The sequence below is a fragment of the Rhinolophus ferrumequinum genome, chromosome 10 (genome assembly GCF_004115265.2).
Source record: "Rhinolophus ferrumequinum isolate MPI-CBG mRhiFer1 chromosome 10, mRhiFer1_v1.p, whole genome shotgun sequence".
Classification (NCBI taxonomy): Eukaryota; Metazoa; Chordata; class Mammalia; order Chiroptera; family Rhinolophidae; genus Rhinolophus; species Rhinolophus ferrumequinum.
The window spans coordinates 49,257,077-49,276,895 of NC_046293.1; the positions used below are offsets into that span (position 1 = coordinate 49,257,077).

The 19,819-nt window shown below is 57.1% G+C and overlaps 1 protein-coding gene across 5 annotated transcripts in view; it reads right to left on the minus strand.

Moving 5' to 3' along the window:
• Nucleotides 1-19,819, minus strand: part of HDAC7 (histone deacetylase 7) — a 35,550-nt gene that overhangs the window by 3,536 nt on the left and 12,195 nt on the right. For 3 of the 5 annotated variants that reach the window (XM_033116605.1, XM_033116606.1, XM_033116609.1), the window contains exons 2-22: nt 16,331-16,381; nt 12,806-12,993; nt 12,578-12,668; nt 12,173-12,284; nt 11,445-11,560; nt 11,192-11,317; nt 10,741-10,832; nt 10,432-10,542; nt 10,111-10,291; nt 9,683-9,879; nt 9,268-9,441; nt 7,626-7,845; nt 6,161-6,294; nt 5,868-5,988; nt 5,563-5,612; nt 4,302-4,409; nt 3,282-3,337; nt 3,031-3,118; nt 1,866-1,985; nt 1,520-1,617; nt 214-332 (exon numbers count right to left, since the gene is read on the minus strand). In XM_033116605.1, the coding sequence (XP_032972496.1) occupies nt 214-332; nt 1,520-1,617; nt 1,866-1,985; nt 3,031-3,118; nt 3,282-3,337; nt 4,302-4,409; nt 5,563-5,612; nt 5,868-5,988; nt 6,161-6,294; nt 7,626-7,845; nt 9,268-9,441; nt 9,683-9,879; nt 10,111-10,291; nt 10,432-10,542; nt 10,741-10,832; nt 11,192-11,317; nt 11,445-11,560; nt 12,173-12,284; nt 12,578-12,668; nt 12,806-12,993; nt 16,331-16,381 (2,553 nt within the window). The remainder of the gene's footprint in view (nt 1-213; nt 333-1,519; nt 1,618-1,865; nt 1,986-3,030; nt 3,119-3,281; nt 3,338-4,301; nt 4,410-5,562; nt 5,613-5,867; nt 5,989-6,160; nt 6,295-7,625; nt 7,846-9,267; nt 9,442-9,682; nt 9,880-10,110; nt 10,292-10,431; nt 10,543-10,740; nt 10,833-11,191; nt 11,318-11,444; nt 11,561-12,172; nt 12,285-12,577; nt 12,669-12,805; nt 12,994-16,330; nt 16,382-19,819) is intronic. The other 2 variants (XM_033116607.1, XM_033116608.1) reach the window with 2 other exon arrangements.

The window sequence follows — 19,819 nt, forward strand, 5'->3', positions numbered from 1 at the left end:
CTTAGTGAATGGACTTGGTCATGGGACGGGGTCCTGGGCTGTGCCAGGCTGGGAAAGCCCAGGGAATTCTGAGGCCAGCTGCCATACCCCAGTCCTCACACGCATGGTCCTGGGCCGGCCATTGCCACCTTGCTCTTGACCTGGGCAGTCGTCCCCTCCCAGCCTCGCCCTCGTTCCCTGTGCCCCTCCCCACTGGCGCTGGGCCCTCCTTACATCTGGCAGAAACATGGTAGCCACCCAGTGGGGCAGGGTGACCTTCGGCAGCATCAAACCCAGCTGACACCAGGACCAGGTCCGGAGAGAACTCTCGGGCGATGGGCATCACGACTATCCTGTGAGGGGGTGAGGAGAAGAGGGGCTCACCACGCTGTGCAGTGCTGTGGGGACAGAGGCCGAGGGCCCCTGACTGGTGCCAGCCCTCTCCCACCAACTGTACTGTGGGGCCCCCTGCTCTTAGGACTCTGAGACACCTACTCTCCCAGCGGGATTAGCGAAGCCCTCTGACTTCTGCGACCTTGGCTGGCCACCCATGTCCCTGGCACAGCCTAAGGACTCAGCCACCCAGTGTTCTTAACTGGTATAAGGCAGGAAGCAGCCAAGGATGGTCACCAGAGGGAATGAAAGAAGAATGAGTGTGTGTGTGTGTCTGTAGAGGACAGGGGGCAGGGCCACAGGGCAGGGGCAGATCGCGGAGCCTCCGGGACTGGAAATGCCCTGTATTCAGCTGCTACCCTCTTTAGACTGAGTTGACACACCTTGCCACTCGCCACCTAAGAGTTGACCAGGATGACTAGACTCTGAAGTCCTGGACCACCCAGATCCATTCTCTCCTCTTCGGCCCCTACCGCCCCTACGGCTGCCTCCCTCCATCCCTGACCCACCTCTGGGGTCCATTTTGGTGTCTTTCCAGGCCCCGGGCTCTGGGCACAGACACCAGGAATGCCAGTCCAGGGCTCCTACAGGTAGCTCTCATGGAGAATATCTCCAGAAATGTATTTGGAGACCTACTTCCAGGGTTCCTTTTCTCAAATGGAGTACAGGGACCACGAGTCAAATAAATAAGGGCTTCTGAATGGAGCCTAAAGCTGCTATTCTAGAGTGGCTTTTCTTAAGCAACTCCCCCAATATGGACACCATCTGCTTTCCTTCTTCCTCCACAACTTAAGTTTCTCATCTCCTGCAAAAAGCCCACTTCCTCCAGGCAGGTTTCTTTGACTGAAGGTAGCAACTCTGCTCACTCTACCCTGTCCGTCTCTCAACATTCATTTCAACATTGGCGCATGATAATGTGTGATTTTAGAAAGCATTCTTTGACTTTTTCATTCTGTTTCCTGTCTTCCTATCGGGAGTAGAGGCTACTAGAGGCCAGTGTAACAGTGCCTTTCCTTTTGTTTGTCTAGGTTCTGGGGCTGGTATATAATGTCTAGTAATTGGATGAGGACAGACTGACAAGTCAACTGATCACCTCCAACCTGGTGCTGTTGGAGAGGGTGGGCTGCCGGGCACCCAGAGCTCTCACCTGAAGGCAGCCAGGTACTCAGGATCCCCCATTGGGGGATCTAGACCTCCGGCCCAGGCCACGTTGACATTGAAGCCCTCACCGCTGCCAGCTCCCACCTGGAAAACAGGACGCAAGAGAGACATGAGGAGAGCAGAGTCCCAGGAGGGGAGCAGAGTCCCAGGAGGGGAATCCCAGGATATTCGTGCTGCAAGATCAGCTTGTCCACCTTCTCCACTTCCAGATGGAGAAACAGGACCAGGGAGGCTAAACAATCTGCCCAGGATCACACAGCTAGTTGTGACAGAGGCAGAGCCCTGAGGGAGAGTCAATGGGGCTGGAAGGGGTAGACCCGACATGCGGTTACCTCATCCACAGCTCCACTGCCCGGGAAGAAGTTGCCGTCGTCATGGCGATGCAGGGAGATGTAGAGCACACTAGGGTCCTGGTAGAAGGTTTGCTGGGTGCCGTTGCCATGGTGAACATCCTGCGCGGGGAGATGGGCAGTGGATTAGGGGAAGTCTGAAAGCAGGGAGATGGGAACTGGCACAGGTCAGAAGGGTTCTGAGGAACAAAACCCTAGCCTGGGGGTGAGGAAACCGGGGTTCCCAGAGCTAAACTGTTGAGTGGCTCCCAGTATCCACGGGCCCCCGAGGAACCTCAGTCTCTCCGTGTATGCTACATGGAGGTGGCTGTGAGACCCGAAGGGGCGGAGGCATGCCACCGGCATACCCGCTAGTGCGAGTGTGCGAGGGTGGGCCAGTGGCAGGAGAAGGGAGAGTCCAGGATTGCACGTCAGGATCCCTCGCTACTGTGTCTTGCCCAAGGTCATGGACTGATGCAGGTGACAGAGACCAAGCTCAGTTACAGGAAGCCCAGCACCGTCCAGCCCAGGAAGAGCTCTGGCCCTGCACTTGGTAACTCAGGACCGTGCATGGTGCAGGTGTGGAAAGCTCCTCCCCCGTCCACAGCTTCTGCACCGGAATGTCTCATTCTCAGAGGTCAGTGCACAGTGGCGTAGCTTAGTAGTTAAGATGTGTGTCCGCTACAGCTCACCCCCTGGCTCCAAATCCCAGTCTCAGGACGTACTAGGTGAGCGGCTGTGTGCAAGTTACTTAACCTCTCTGTGCTCACTTTCCTCATCTGTGAACCAGGGTATAGTCAAGATTAAATACATCAGACGCAATTACTGGTATGTTGATGTGTTCTGCTATTATTGTCACTACCTGTAGGGGAAATGCGGACATGAGATCTGCAGAAAGAAGCCAACAGAGGCCAAAGGCAGCCCTCAGATGGCTCCTCCTATTGTGGGAGTTTATTATGGCCGAAGGCCTTCCCATACGCCATGTCTTCTGGGCCTCCCAAAAGCTCCTGTGATGTGGGGGTTACCTTCACCCGCATTTTACACAGAGGGAAACTGAGGCCCAGGAGCCAATGCAGAACTAGAACATGACGCCACATCTTCGGATGCCAGGCTCAGGGCTCTTTCCACAAGGCTCTCGGGTCTGAAGGGTCTAGGCACTGGGACCTACCCAGTCCACAATGAGGATCCTGCTGGCCTTGCCCTGTTGTTGCAGCTGCCGGCAGGCGATGGCCACTGAGTTGAAGAAGCAGAAGCCCCTGGGACGAGGAGAGAGAGGTGCTGCCAGCCCATTCCCTTCTGTGTCTCCACCTCTCCAGCCTCCTGTCCCCCGGGATCCGGGCCCGGCCTCGCCGCAAACGGCTCCGGGGAAGAAGGGAATGTCTCCCATCTCACCCTACCCAGGCCTCCCCCAGGCCTTACATGGCTGTGGAATGGTCCGCATGGTGTCCTGGGGGCCGAACCACAGCAAAACCATTCTGGAAACAGAAAGAATGCTTATCAACCAAACAGCCAGCCCTCTGACCCACATCTCCAAGAACCTGCCCCCAGCCCCAGGCTCCTACCCAGAGAAGGAGCCATGGGGCAACAGCTCACGGCGGCCAGGATGCATCTGAAGTGCCCCAGGACTCAGGCCCCAGGCAGCATCCACTGCTTTGAGGCTGGACGTGAACACAGAACCCCCACCCTGGTGTGTCCCGGCTGTGAGCACTTTGTAGTAACAACAGCTACTGTTTCTTGGGCCAAAACTAGGTGCCTGGCCCTGTGTAAGCCCTTTATAAACACTGGATTTCATCCTCACAACATCTCTCTGAGGCAAATGTTATCTAATCCTCAAAATAACTCCATAAGATAAACATTATTATTATCTCTAGTTTACAGATGAGGAGAAATCTGAAGCTTAGGCGAGTTAAGCAACTGGTGCAAAGCTGCCCGGCTGTAAATAGTGGAGCCAGGATTTTAAACCCAGGGTTGTGCCCTTACCTGCAAAACCCCACTAAGGGGCTATGACACTGAGGACACTGTGACAGTCTTGAGCTGAGCTCCTAAACCTCAGGACAAGCCCCTGAGGTGCCCAGCCCAGAGCACCAACCCGGACTGTTAAACTGCAGAGAACCAATCTGCCAGCGCACGGATGTCCAGAGACACGGCAACTTGCCTACAGCACACAGCGGGTCTGTGTGAAGTCACCTGGATGATCATGACCCTGCGTCTCTCAGAGACCAAAGGTCCAAGGTCACAGTGGCTTGCCTACCCACCAAGTAACATGAGCCTAGGCTTCAAATCTCAGTTTGGTCTCCAGAGCTCTCGACTTCCCTTCCAAAACCCTGTGGTGCTACCCTAGAGGAATGAGATGTCTGGGGTTGTGGATCTGGCCTTCCCTGCTGTCCCATCCTGCTGCCTCCTTCGTGGCTTGCCCGCCTTCAACCCATGATCTCCTACCTTGAGCTCACGGGAAGCCACTTTGAAGGCCAGGTCGGTGACACTGCCGGCGGCCCAGCGGGCTGCATTGGAGGAGTGCAGCTCATTCCAGATGGTGTCAGTATCCACCTGTGGGGGCCAGAGTCAGGGCCCGCATCATCCAAGGCTTCCCACAGGAGCCAGGGCCCGTGGGTGGTGCCCACCCCATGGCCAGAACCCCAGGGGCAGGGAGGTGGGCAGACAGTGCTGCCTCCCCAGTGCCCCACCGCCCAAAGGCAAGGCCTCCTGTATCCCCCAGTCCCAGCACGATGTCTCCTTCCCAGCTCAGTCCAAATCACCAGCCCGTATCTGCCAGCACTCTGCCGGCAGCATCGCGCCTGCCTCCCCGGTCAGAGTAGGGGGCATGGCGTTACCTGGGCGGGACTTGGGGTTTGGGCCGGGGGGGGGTTTTAAGCCCCAGCTGGCTCTGCTCAGGCCCTGCGGGATGGTCGGAGCTCGAGGGGCCGTCTGCACCACTGTCTTCCACTCAGGGCCCCTAGCCCAGGCTGGTAGGCCCCCCAAACCCAGTCCCTGGGCCTCAAGGCTAGGGAGGGGCCGGGGGGCATGATGGGGAGATGGGAAGGGCGAGGCGGACCAAGAGAGGCGAGGAAGGCAGAGAGAGTCTCAAGAGGCTGGAGAAAGAAAGAGAGAGAGACAGACAAAGAGGGAGAGGAGGGAGGAGAAAACAGAAGCAACAACAGTTGGAAAAATCAGAAAGTGGCAAGAAATGGGGAGTTGTGAATAGGGCGCTGACTGGCTCCCAAACAGCCCCCCCGGCTATAGTTCCCATTTCCCTCCAGAACTAGGCCTCCATCCTAGTTCCCTCCACACACCTGGCTGGGACACCACTGTAGGGACCTTTTAAGATAAGGAGAGCACTTATCGCCACAAGGTAAGAAGCCCCCCAAGCAGGGTGAGGAGGGAGGGAGGAAAGCTGGAGAGTGGGTGGGAGGTGCCTGGGTCACCAACGACACTGGCGGCACCCCCACAGCCCCAGGCCAGGCCGCCCCGACTCTGCCTGGAGGATGGCATGGATGGCCAGTCCCAACCACTGTGGTCTTATGAAGGGACATGACCTCCTTGGCCCTGCTCTTTGAGCCTCACTCAACATTTACCAAACACCTTCTAAGTGCAAGGCACAGGACTCCACACTCGGCAGACATTGGTGGGCCAAGGACACACCTGTCCACAAGGAGCTTCTAGCCGGCAGAGGGGCATTATGGGAAAGCCCCTGGCCACTTACCCCAACCCCACCACAGGACAGCATCACAAACATCCGCTGTGCCAGGAGCCCTGTGGAGAGAGGCCCAGTGTGTGAGCTGAATCCCCTCAGCCTCTGGCCTGGCCAGGAGCAGGGAGGCCCTGAAAAGAAGGCCGGGTGGGTGCACGAGGCAAGGTGGAGGTAGACAACAAAGGGACTAGGGGAGGCGTGGGGAGTCCAGGATGCTAGAGGGACAGGCTAGGCAGAGCTGGGATGAGAGAGATGGGATGGGTGGGCTGGGTGAGCCAGGAGACGTACGGGGGCCCTGGACGCCATTGGGCCCCTACCTGCCAGCTTCCCATTGTCCAGTTTGAGGCGGCTGAGAGGGTTGGTGCCGTAGAGAAGCACATGCCGCTCCGAGTGCACTGACTGCAGCTCCTCCAGGGAGGCCTTCCGGCCCCGGAGACACTGAGGAAGGGCCCACAGAGCTCCTAAGGCCCTGCTCCCCCGCTTCCCTGCCATTACCCCCACCCGGCCTGCCCCTCGCCTCATGCTGCCCCCGTGTCGCCGGGACACCGACCCTCTTCCCTTCCATTACTCTTCCCTCCTCAGTGCTGCAGCCCCCGCCCCACCTGCTCACCTCACACTGGCTCCGGAGCCCCCGCTCCTGCAGCCGGGACCAGATGCTCTGGATGCGGCCCGCATGCTCTGGGTGCCTGCTGTTGTCTCCGCAGGAGCACTGGTGCTTCAGCATGACCGAGTCATAGACCAGCCCTGCCGGGAGCAGGGTCAGGGCCACGACCCCAGCAAGTTCCCACGGCCTGCCACCCCCGCCTCCCATCCACACGGAGCCAGGCCTGGCACACACCCTCATCCTGAACCTTGGCCCTTCACACACAGACTCACACCCCCCGCCACGGACCCAGGGATCCTCACTACCTCACACACACCCCCACACAGCCCAGCCCACACGACTGCCATGCAGCCACTGCCCTCCCGACACTGACCCTCACGTGGCCCAATCCATCCACCATGGACTCAGAGCCTAACACAGGGAGGCCTAATGTCAGGATCCTACACTGAATGTCATGACCCAAATAGCTGACTAAGGGCGAGCGAGACGAGAAAGAATTCCTCAGAAACCCCAAACCGGGAGCTGGGAGCCCCCAGTGGCACTGGGCCATGTGACAGGATAGACGCAGTTTGAGAAAGTGCCTGTCTCAGCCTGAGCAGCAGACTGTCCTGTACACTGCCCGTGAGAGGGTCACTTTCAGCAAGTCTCAGGACATCGGGGAGCTTCAAAATGCTCACACCATTGGATCTAGGGACACCACTCCTCAAGAGTGACCCTGGGGAAACAAGTCTAGGGATGAGTGAAGATTTATGTACAAGGAAATTCACATGAGGAAAAAGGAGTAACCATCTAACTGCCCAGCCAGTAACAAACCTCTAAATAAAAATAAAATACTGTGACGAAATACTATAAAAGTTTCATTCCTTAAGGTTAATTATATTACAAAGTATTCATATGGTAACTGAATAAAGCAGGGTACAATGTATATAGGGTACTCGTGTTGGTACTTTTATGTGGTACACAGGGTGTTTGTGTATGTATGGCTGAAACAAAGGTGGACAGAATACAGCAGCATTGAAGAGTGGTTGCCTCTGGGTAGTAGGATACTGACTGGTGATTTTTGTTCTATTTTTATGCTTTTCTGCAGTTTCCAAAATTTCTAAAATGCTTTTTGAGCTCTTTTTACAAGCAGAGCAACAACAATGAATATCATTTTTTGAAAGGCCGGAACTCGTTGTCAGGAGATCCTGACGATTCTCAGCCCGGCCTGTCAGCTTGCTATTTGACCACAAGCTTGTCACCTTAGATTTCCTGAGCCTGAGTCTCCTTGTGTGTAAAATGAGGACCTCCACCTATCCCCTTGCTCCATGGACGCTGTGTGGATCTAACAAGGCCAAGAAAGTGGTCTCAGAAAAGGGTCTCTATGGCCTCAAAAAATGTCCTGAGTGACTCCATGACATGGGCATGGACTCGTGCCAAGCCTCTGTGTGCCCCATCCCTTCCTCCTGCCCCATTCTAATCCAAGTCTTACCTGTGGTGAAGGGCAGGGTCCTGGCGGGGCTCTCTGAGCTGGGCAGGACACGGGCCTGGCTGGCAGGCTCTGGGGTTGGCAGTGAGGCAGGTGCAGCTGGGGACGATTGAGTCCTGGACAGCGGTCGGTGACCACCCTGGGCCAGGGGAAGCAGCATAGAGTCCCCAGTGCCTACCCGGGGGAGCCGTCCGGTCAGTCGCTGCTGCTCCCAAAGGAACACCTGAGGGACACAGGGGGGCTCAGTCTCCAGGTTCTCAGGATCCTGCTTCACGTGCTTCTGCCCAAGGTCTTGGAAACCTCCCTACAGGCCCCCTTTCTGGAGAGATTCCAGGATGCCTCCAGTACTGCCTCCCAGCCAGGCTCTGGCCTTTGACTCTGAGCTCCTTACCCCCACCTGCTCCCCAAAAGTCTGCACCCACCCCAGACTGACCACCCCGTTCCCCTGGAGCTCCCTGGGGTCTCGGGACTCCAAAGCCAGAATCCAGGTGAGGGCCTCAGGCCCAGCGCTGACCAGGATCTCGTCTCCCGGGACATGGGGACGTGCGGGAGTCACTGCACGTGTGTGGACTGTTACCACGTGTTACGGGCTCAATTGTGTCCCCCTCCCACGTCCTATTTATGTAGGAAATCCTAACCCCTCGTACCTCGGAATGTGACCCCGGAATGTGGTCTTTACAGAGGTAATCAAGTTAACATAAGGTCATTAGCGTGAGCCTTAATCCAATATGACTCTTGTCTTTATAAAGAGGGGAAATTTGGACACAGACATGGACAGAAGGAAGATGATGTGAAGACACGTGGAGAAGACAGCCATCCACAAGCCGATGAGAAAGACCTGGAACAGCTCCTTCCCTCACAGCCCTCAGAAGGAATCAACCCTGACAACACCTTGATTTCACTTTCAGCCTCCAGAACTGTGAGGCAATACATTTCTGCTGTTTAAGCCACCCAGTATATAGTACTTGTTACAGCAGTCCTAGCAAACTGATACTCCATGGCATGACTCACACGGTGAGAACGCTCTGGTTGAAGCGTTTGAGCCTGGCTCTATCCCATTTCCTGCCCTCGCCACCTTCCTGGAAACAGTACAACTGGTCACAGGGAGAAGTACTAGGGTAGGCGTGTATAAGGCCCCGTGAAAGGCCAGCCCCGCTGCGGGGCAAGGAACATGGCTTCCCTGAGCCGGGCAGGCTGCTGGAGCGCACGTGTGTGTGCCTGCATGCATGTACGCACGCAAGTGTGCGTGTGTGTGTTTCTGTCTTTCCGTCTGCACCCCAGCATGGACCTGGCAGGGCAACCATAGGTCCCAAAGCCATTGCCGTGCACTAATATCCTACCGTGTTTCCTCCAAAATAAGACCTACCCCGGAAATAAGCCCCAGTTAAGATTGTCAGCCAGACGGACGCATTTAGTACATCATGACAATGACATGACTGTATTTGAATAAATGTGGATGGTTGTACATGAAAAAATAAGACATCCCCTGAAAATATGTCTTAATGCATCTTTTGGAGCAAAAATTAATCTAAGACCTAGTCTTATTTTCAGGGAAACACGGTGTCTCCCTCCCTTCCATCGATGCCAGGCGCCAGCATCTCCTAACTACACCTTCTGAGGGGCTCTTACTTGGGCACTGCCTTACCTGCTGGTGCTGCTGGAGAGGAATAGGGCCTCTGGCCTCATGCTGCCCGTGGCTCGACTCCCTGTGTTCCAGGCTGTCATCCCTCAGTGGCCCCACTCCCCCACCATCTGTTTCCAGGTCCTCAGCTGAGGGTATCTGCCGCAGTCGGGGCTTCTCACTTGGCTTGGCTGGCCTCTGGGGAGGAGAGATGCCTGCTGAGAAGCCATGCTGGAGTACAGGGTGTGGGATGGATGCAGTGGGCTAGGTGCCAATCATCCGGCTGGGATTCCAGGGGCCGTGTACCTCGTGGCCCCCAGGAGCCACATCCGCTCTGGCCCTCCAGGTCCCTGCCCTTCCCAAGCCTCCCTTCTTCTTTCAGCCCCCAGAGGCCCAGTTACGCAACCCCTCACCACCTCTCCTACCCAGTTCCCCTCACCTTGATCAGCTGGACGTGAGGTTTGAGCCGTTCCAAGCGGGGCTGCAGGGGGCCCAGCGGTGGCGGGGCGGTGGCGCTTGGGGGCAGGGGTTCTGAGCGGGTCCGGCTCAGCGGCCGGTGGAGGCCTGACCCGGAGAACCGCTCGGTGGTCAGTAAGGATTGGGCAAAGTGGAAGGGCAGGGGCCCAAACCCGGGCACTAGAAAGAATGGGGTGGGGGGCGTAAGGAGGGAGCCATGGGGAGGAATGGAAGGAAGCAAGGACATGGGGTGGGGGGCAGGGACTCAGCAGGGAGACGCACAGGAGGATGGCGGGCAGCAGAGGGCACAGGAAGGATGGGACTCGTCCCAAGCTTGGCCCTTGTCCCAAGCTTGGCCCTCAGCAGGTTGCATGGATCCAGCCCCTCCCCCAGAAAAGCAGCAGGACTCACCAGTCAGCAGGGGGGCATGAGAGACTGAGGGATCCAGGAGGAGAATGGGCTGCAGGCGAGAGGGCAAGGGGCTCCCAGTTTCTGGCTCCAGGCCATGGGGCAGGAAGAGGGGAGCATGGGAGCTCCCCAGGACTGGCCCCCGAGGGCCCATTGTCGAATGGGTCCTACGGTCACCATCAGCCTGGGGGAGAGGTGGGGAGGAGTCACAGGGGGGTAGGTTCTGGCAGAAAGAACAGTGAAGGCGGTGGGGCGAGGCAGTAGGAGAAGGGAGTGAAAGAAGCTGGGGAGCTTGGTGTGGGGGAGGGCGCCTCAGCCACTCACCCTGGCAGGGGCAGGCAGCCCCAGTGTGATTGCCGGCAGCAAGGACACTGTCGGCAAGGCGAACGGGGCCAGAGAGGCTTCCTGCCGCCGCAGCCGCTGGCCCAAGAGCGCCTGCCATGGGGAGCAGGGCAGGGGTCACTGGTCCCAGACCTCCACCCCCACCCCCCAGGCATGCCTTCCCCAGAACACCCAGGAGCCTCGGGTGGGGCTGCCCAGACCTTGCGGCCCCAGCCTGGTCAGGACCACTTGCTGAGAGGAGGGCTGAGCCTCAGAACTGCCCCCCAGAGAGTCCAGCCAGCAAGGCCTTACCTCAGAGCCCAGGACGGGGTTGGGGCCGTGCTCACTGTCGTTGGGGGAGCTGCAGCCTGATGCAGGTGTGCTGCTACTACTGGGGGAGGAGTCTGGGGGTTGGGGAGAGTGAGGGAGGCACAGTCAGAGACCAGGAGGTGGCCAAGAGGTGGCCAGGAGGGCGGCCTCTGCTTCCCACCTTCCTCCCAGACGGGGGTAGGAAGAAGGCAGATCACCACTAGTCTCCAGGACCTTTAGATTCTTTTTTTTAAGGCGGCCCTTCTTCTGGGCAGACGCCAGCTTAGCCAACAGAGCAGGGGCTGGCTTTCAGCCCCAACTCGCGCCCCTGGCAAGTGTGTAGAACACACCCTGTACAACCACCTGCAGTAGACCTGAGGAGGGGACCCTTCTTGGCGGGACCTGACTCAAAGGGACAAGATCAGCCCCCCCCCCACATGCTGCCAGTCCTCACCTCCGAGGGTCTCTGCCGTCCGCCGCCGGAGACTGGGCGGGGCGCTCTCCTTTCTGAGCAGTGGATTTTTCCTCCGCTCCAGGGACTTCTTAGGCTTGTAGCGCAGCTTCAGGTTGGGCTCGGAGACTGCAGGAGCAGCAGTGATACTCAGCCCCACACCCACTGCCCGGGAGCCCTCCCCCCCGCAACCATCCCACACCCAAGGTCTTCCCCACTAATTCCCCTTGGGTCCCCACCTGCCTGTCCCTCTCACCTGTCTTACGCAGAGGGAAGTGTTCTGGGGGGTCACTGGGCAGACTGGGAACAGGAGGCAGAAAGCTGCTGAGCATCGAGCGGGCAGCTCCTTCCGTCTCCAAGGGCTCAAGAGTTCTGTGGAGTGAGTGCCAAGGCTGCTTCAGAGGGTCAGGGATGCCCAGAGGCCTGGCAGCCACCTCATTTCACAGGGGGCTCCTTCCCGAGCACCAGCACGGGACCTGCCAGGGGAGGTGGCAGCCAGCAGGTTGGGCAGTGTGCGCCTGGCAGGAACAGGGGCCATCTCCAGGTGGCAGCATCGGGCCACCCATTCTACTAGCAGCCCACACGCAGACCTCTGACCGAGGCAGAGGAACCAGGTCCCAGGCACAGTAAGGACGCTGTCTCAAGTGGGAGGAACCTGCTCTAGGAATCAGGGCATTTTTGTGCTTAGGGAGACATAAAAAGAGAAGGAACTTGTGTGGATGAAAAATGCCAGTGGGGAGGGAGAGAGAGAGAGAGAGAGAAAACATGCAAAGAGGCACGGCCTCAGGTAGAGGGTGCGGAGAGATCATTAAAGGAGAGAAGAGGGCAGGTATGAACTGGGAGAGGGGCCTGGGGGAGGAATTACTCCCCCAGGGAGGGCGAAGTATCAAGTGATGGGTGGCTGGGAGTAAGGGCTCGCAGGTGGACACAGAGGGAGGAGGGCAGAGGCATTGACGGGGGGAGCACATACATAGGAGGAGTTACCTGTAGGGGATGCTGGGGCTACTGGGATGGACCGTTCTCTCTAAGGCTGCCTGCTGTTTCTTCAGAATCACTTCCGCCAGCTTCTGTTTGACCACACTGCTGGCCACAGCACCTGCGGAGGCAAAGAACGATGAGTGGGTTTGGGTGGGTGGACAGGTGGCCTCTCTGGCACAGTCTCTGCCTATTGCACTGTCCATGCCCCCAGTACGAGGCATCCCAGGGACTCCTCGGACAAGAGCCACGCCCGAGGCCTCATCTCAACATCCCCCATGTCCACTCCCACCTGCATTCACAGGCAGAGCCCAGCAAGCAGAGGGAGAGCGGGCTGGCGTCACTCCCACCCTGACCCTCACAGGCCCATGCAGGTGGGCCATGTCCAGCGGCCGGAAGGGCCTCCATTCTTACTTCGCTTGCTCTTGTCCTTATTGAGAAGCTGCCGCAGCTCTTGCTCCTGCTGCCCCACCGGCAACTCGGGCATCGGCGTATCCATTGAGAGCTGTGGGCAGGGCCGGCCGCCCAGGAAGGGGCAAGGAGTTGAGGACGGGGACATGGGTCTAGGAGGGGCTGCAGGGAGGGAGAGGGCCTGGGGGCTGAGCTCAAGGCTGCCACATGTGCAGGGAGCTCCGTCTTTACCCTCATGGGCTCCACTGAGCGCTGCTGCTGCAGGCCTGCCAGGAAGAGGTGGTGGTGCAGGTGCTGGGGGTGCTGCAGGGCCAGCAGCGCAGGCTCCGGTGGGGGCTCCACCGGGGGCCGCTGGCCCACCCGCAGGTCCATGGGCTGGGGCTGAGGGTCTGGCGTGTCTGCACGGGGCCTGGGGCAGCCTGAGAACACAGAGAGAGGGCAGGGTCCCCCGGAAAGTTTGTCTGCAGCTGCACGGTTACAGCCTCATCAACCTCCTTCAGGCTCATTTAAATCAAAATGACAAAACACGCTCGAGGGGCCCTTTCCTCACTTCGTCCCCATCTTGGTCCTATAAGATAGGTACTTTCAATTTCATTTCGCCTGTGAGAAAGGAGGCGATAAACACTGGGCACTCTGTCACTGGTGGGGTTCAAAATGAACCTTCTGAGTATGAGCTTACTGCTATTCCACTAAAAACGTTGTCTCTCCAGGCCAGAGGCTGGGACTGTGGGCATTTAGACATGGGCTGAGAGCCCTTTGGTTGTACATTCTGGGCTTTCTTCCTTCTTCCTCTCTGGAATGAGGACGTGGCCCAGCTGCCCCCAGTGACCCGTGCTCAAAGGCAGTGATCGCACAGGCAAACCGTGCCCTTTATTCAGCCTCCAGCCCTCAGGCCCTCTCAGTCACCACCCTCCCTACTCTATCTCAGGCCATAGGATAAAGGAGTGGCGCTTCAAACCTACAGCCAAGCCCTGGCCGCCACCCCAGGCCTGTACAGCCCACGTGCCTGTGGAACCTGCTCTTGGGCACCCACATGCCAGCTCTGGGCCTATAATGGTGAGGACAGCGGCTCAGCTGCCTCTTCTCGAGTGTCCTCTGCATCTGCGCCAGGAGCACCCTGCCAAGGCTGTGGGTACAGGGGCTATTTATAACTAGCTGCCAGACCAGGTTCTCCGCCAGCACAGCCAGCTCAGTCAGGCTGGGCTGAGCAGCTGGAGACGCTCAGAGGTGGCGGCCCTGCCCGGAGATTATCACAGAAAAGGGGAAGCAAGTGGAGCTGGGAGCAGGTGCCCTCGGACAGAGCACACAAGGAACCTTTCTGGAGAGTCCTTCTTCAGCTCATTCGACACTGAGCAATCCCCACTGGGCAGCCACAGGCTGTCCTTGGGACCTGAGGCTGAGGGAAACTGGAAGGCAAAGCACCAACCAGGGAGTCAGGAAACAGCCTACAGGCCCAACTCAACCATTACTACGCGTTGTCATTATTTTAGCATCTGTAGCACACCTGAGACTGCATCACCTCATCACCCCATACGCCCTGGGAGGTAGTTGTTACTATGCTGTTATCCCAAATGAGGAAACTGAGGCTCATATGAAGGCCAGCTCAGTGCAGAGTGAGCACGGGTTCCAGTCCTGCTGAGGCCAGTGCTCTGGCTCCATTTTCCCAACGACTCCCAAGAAATCGCCTCTCCCTTGCGGCTCAAAAGCAGAAAATCCAGGGGCCCCAAACTATTGGCCACCTTGAGAGAGTCAAACAGGCAAAAAAGAAAAAAGAGGAAGAACGAAGAACTCCCCTCCCCTCATGGGAGTTCATCGCTGGGCAAAGAAGAGGGGCCTACGGCAGACTGTTGATAAGGGGCATCGCTCTAACATTCTCTGACCGTGAGATGGAAACGAGAGAGAAGTAAAGCAGGGAGGTGCCTGCACATCTCTCCCGATGTCAGGAGACCGGAGCGGACGGCTGTGTGCCCCGGTGCGGCCCACAACTGCCAATGCACGGCTGTTAATGCCCTCACCCCTTGTTCATGCATCCACCCAGAGAACCCAGTCTCATTCTGGTTGCGGCTGGGTTTCCAATGCCAAAACACTCCTGCCCCAGGAAGGGTCTCACCATGTCTGGTGCCGTGGCTTCCTGGGGTGACTCCCCTGATGATGTGAAAAGGACCTCAGGGAACCCAAGGCAGGCCACAGGACTTTTGGCTAGTGGCTTCAGCCACACACAAACCATGAGCCGCCCCTCCCTCACTCCCAGCACCGCCACAGCCTCCAGAGCAGAAGGCCTCTGGGAACATGGGAGGGGCTCTGCCTACAACCCTGGGAATGCCGTTTGGGGTGATTTAGCATTTGGGGGTCTGAGCAATCTGGTGCTAACCTGGCTTTTCTCAACTTGGTCTCCTACATCTGAACACGAACCCTCCATTTCAGCCATCAGCTCCCATCCTGTCACGAGGCCATGTGCCTCTGTCCTCTGAGCTTTTGCTCACAGTGTCCCCCTGCTGGTGCTGTCCTCACCTCTCCATCCGACCCTCCCAACCCAGCTGGAGTCTGCTCTTCCCTGGACCCCACCCAGCCCCATGGCTGTCAAGCCTGTGGGAGGTTCTGTGCCCTAAAAGCACCTTACGGGCAGGGACCACGTCTGAGTTAAGCTCCAAGGACAGGGACTTGGTCTGGCTTATTGCTCCATACCCCAGCACCTAGAACAGTACCTAGCACCCAAGATAGGCACCCAACAAATACTAGTTTAATCAACGAATAAATCTCTGTACCACCCCCCAAAAACTTCCTAGGAAGGTGCTCTGGCACAGAGACGCGGTTCATTAATGTTTCTTTTTCTAATTTCTCTATGTAATTTTTGGAAAATTACACATCTAGGAGACTAAATAATAATAGGTGGTGACGTGAATGTTTCCTGAATGGGTGGATGAACACATTAATCAGTCGTCTCCTGATTTGGCACTGGTCACATATTGCATTCTACTATTATTTCTCTTTTTATTTATGCGTCTTACCTCCCCAACCTGCCTGTAAGCTTTTGGACAGCCAGGACGGAAGCAAAGAGGACAGCTGGCCTCCATTTCTCCCTGCCATATGTAACTAGTAGGCATGAGGTAGGTACCCTGCCCCCAACAGGCCCTCAGAGGATACAGGCTGACGTTCAGGGAGGGGCAGCCCGCATCCAGCCCCCGCCCCGCAGGCCTGTCCTAACCCAGAGCAGCAGCAGGAACTCCGCTCCTTACCCAGCGCAGCCTAACAGGTGGCGAGGAAGGTGAGGTGATTAGTAAGAGGGGTCCTTCCCCTCGCACCCGAGCCACATGAGGTATCGTCCCATTCTGCAAGCGCCGCCATGCCCACCTTGTAGGGCCGGCGTGAGGACTGGAAGGGCCAACTATTGAGAACATGCTGCCCCACCCAGAGCCCGATGTGAGACAGGGGAATAAGTATAAATGTTAGCTTCCTACTTGCCTTCCTGTTTCACTGCACCCAGCAAGGACAAGAAAAGCATCCTGCCTTTCGTCTTCCTGTCGTGCTTCCCAGCACGGGGGCCAGCCTGGCTCCAGAACTGCCCCCTATCCCCACTCCTTACCCCCTTCCCATGAAACCCCAAATTCACCTTCTCCCCCCGAACCCCAACCTCCTCAACCCCCTGGCTGGTCAGCCAGCTGCCCTGCTGACGCAGTGCTCAGCTCCTCGCCCTTCTCATGTCCGTGCCATCCTCAGCTTCCACTCCCCACCAGTCTCCCTCAGGACCATGCTTACCTGTGCCAGGGGGACTGGGGCAGTGGGCACCTGGGCTCACCTGGGTCCCATCTGTAGAGAGAAGAGAGATCGAGTAAAGGGGCTGCAGGGAGGAGGCAGGGAAGAGGAAGGAAAGAGGGCCAAGCCAGGCAGGCTCCCCGCCACTCCAAGAGGCCCCCAGCCAGCTTGAGCCCTGGCACCTCTACTAGAAGCTAACCAAAAAGAGAAGGCTCCACCCCATTCCTTTCCTCAGATTCCCATGCCGGATGAGAGCAAGGCTCAGCTCCCTTTTCCTCATCCGATCTACTGAGCAACTCAGATCTCTTGCCCTGTTGGAGCTCAGTCCACAGCAGGAGCCCAAGAAGGCCCCATTTCACCCAACAGTGCCCTTAGCCCTCTGGATGTGCTCAGATACAATCTTCCCTGGGCTCAGGCTCCCATAGCCGGAAGGGAAAGAAGAGGGCTGGGAGGTGAGGTGGGGCCAAAGGTGAGACAGCACGGCTGGTGAGACCCAGCGAAAGGTGCCAGGAGGGAGATGGCGACAGTGGGGGAGCAGGCCTGGAGGAAGGGAACGGGGGGCCCAGTCAGAAGCTTCCACAGTGGGAGAGGGACTGCGTCATGGCCTGGTGGGAGCCGTAACATGAAGGGTCTGGAATGCACAGCCTGAGGACCCCGTGGTAGGAACCCTTCTTCCTACTACTCCATCCTGTATCCTGCAGCCTGTCCCCCCAGAGAAGAAAACCATTCAGCCTTTTTCTAGGATAATCTGAAATAGAAGTCTTTCCTTCTGGAAATGGCCACCTCTCTGAGGCTCCTAAGCCCAGCCCAGAAACCTTATCCCATTCAGAAGCCATGAAACCCTACAGTAGGGCAAGAGTTGGTCAGCAGCAGAGGCTTGGTGGGGTGGGAGAACACAGAGGTAAGTCCTGAGGCCACCTGTCCAAGATGGACGCTTTTCCCTCCTGCTGTCCCAGCTCCGTGCCAAGGGAACAGGAGGCCAGGGGACTGGGAAGCGCCTGGAGGACGCACGTGGTGGACACACAGAAGCCCGTCTTAGGCCACACCTGCGGCAGAAGGAATATTTCCTGGAGGATAAGTGGCAGGTGCTGCTCTTTTGGGTCTGTGTCTAAGGGGCAGCCACAGTTCCGCTTCCACAGCTGAAAAAGAAGAACTCCCTGTAGGCAGGAGCCGCTGGGACAGGGGGCAACTCTAGACACAGAGAGACTCCCACCAACTGTCCTCAAACAAGGGACCCACGCTTCGGATGACAATGTTTGATAGGGAAATGCCGCTCCACCTATTCAAATTTTGCCCATCCTTTGAGGTCCAATCCGAGACCATCTCCTCACGAAGCTCCCCCTGACCTCTCCTGTTCTCACTTCCCAGAGCACCCACTCTGTGTCCACGGCCTGCACACTCCATTAACCGTGCCTATCTGTACCTAACACCGCTGGGCGCACAGCAGGCTCTGTTAAGAACTAGTGAATTGAAAACAATGACTCTCCTGGCACCCTGCCTAGGAGATGGCATGAATATTTCTCAAGGTTTGGGAGCCCCAGGGAACACTGGTGCGGGATGCAGCCTCCACCCCAGGACATGGTAACCCCCACCCCGAGCTCTCTTTGGACCTCCTCTTTCTTCTGCAGGACTTGGTCCCCCAAGAGAGGTTTCTGAACCAGGCTCCCGGGTGCACTCCCGGAGGCCCCGTCAGGCCTAGAGTCTCTGCCTCCAGGGAACTGTCTCCTACCTCCCTGGTCCCTGCCTGAGGGCTGGTCAGCAGCATTCTCACGTGGGAACACAGCCAGGTTCTCTGCACCTCACTCCCTTGGGAATCACAGATTCGAACACTGTGGTCTCTCTGGATGGGAGAAACACTAATGGCCCTGAACTCTGTAGTGTTTATTACTAGGCCCAAAAGGGATGTTTCGTGATGCTGATCGATGATATCAACTGTTCAGAAAAGCTGCGTGTGTGCATGTGGGTTGCCAACAGGGGCTGTTTCCAAAAGCAATTCCTGGGAAAAGTTCTGCTTCTCCCCTAATTTCCTGGCTCCTTGCTGACAGCCTTTGATTTCAGAAGAGCCCAGAGCAACAGAGATAAGACCTGAGGAACAGCTCTCCTGTGTCCCAGACAGAGGAAAGGTATCAGAAGGCACCTAGTCAGCAGCTGACCTGAAACCAGAAAGTGAACCTCCTGCATCCCAGGCTTAGGGATACATCTGGGAACCCCTCTTGTCACCGGCCCCTCTCAGAGCACTGTTACCACTATGTTGGGATCAAACTGAAATAAGATCAGGAGTGAATGGACCTGAGGGACCGAGAACGCTGAGTAGGGCTGGACCCTTCTCCACACAGCTTCTGGCCGGAGTGGAGACCTCTCCTTTTTGGAATCCTGGTTAAACGCCCCATTTCTACCTTCTTGGGAAACAACTGCAGTCAGGCTGAAGAGGCAGTTTACTTGGTGCTGAGGCACCTGGCCTACCAAGTCACCTCCCCAAACCAGAGCACCTGATCTCACCCAGAACCAAAGAGCCCCAGAAATCCTGCCCAAGTAGGTGCACCCCAGCCCTCAGCAACCTCCAGAGCAGACACAAAGGCCACTCTTCTATCCCCTGAGCACCTTCACGAGCTGGCCTCCCCTCCTACCTTGTTGCCCCAGGCCTTACCTGCTCAGAGAAACCTAAGCCCTGCCTGACCACCTGCTCTCCCAGGTGTGGCAGGCCCTTTGCCAGGGAGAGGGCTTCCCTAGGAGCACCGCCTCCCAGAAGCTCCCTCCCAACGCCTCCGACTTCTTTTTTCAGGCTGTTCCACCTGACTGGTCTGCTGACCAATTAAAAGGAGGAGCAGGAAGACCTAGGCCCCAGCAGCAGAAGGCCAAGGGCTGGGCTCAGGGCTGACCCCTCCACACCCCACATTGCATTTCTGGCTCTCATTCCCTGACACAGGTGTGACAAAGCTTGAGTCCGCATGGGGCTGGCAGAGAAGAGGAAATCTGGAGGTGAGATGGCTTCGGGAAGATCCAAGAATAAATAAACACACGAAAGAACATCATGATTGCCAGACCTCTCTGACACAGAGTGAGGGAAAGAAGACTTCTTGAAGGCACTCAGGTTATAGAATCTGAGAATGTTAGGAACTGATGGGGCTTTAGAGAACGTTCAGGAACATAAAGGAAAAGGGGCTAGGTCACGGTCACCTGGAAGGTCAGTGGTACAGCCAGGCCAGGCCAGACCAAATGCTGGTACAAAGTACCTCCACGTGCTGTCATTCATCCAGGGACTGAACGCATGGCAATAGGAATGAAATCTGGTTCTCACTCGTTCTCACAACGAGTTTAAAATAAAGCTCATAAGTTTTTAAAAAGTGTACTACTTTCAGCTACTAAAAAATTCAAAGCGCCCTAGAAAGTATAAAACAAAGTTTCTCACTCATCTGACTCCCTAGAACTTCCTTAGAATCACCCCTTTTTAATAGTTTTTTTGTGTCCCCCTTCCAGAAATTCTCTTACTCA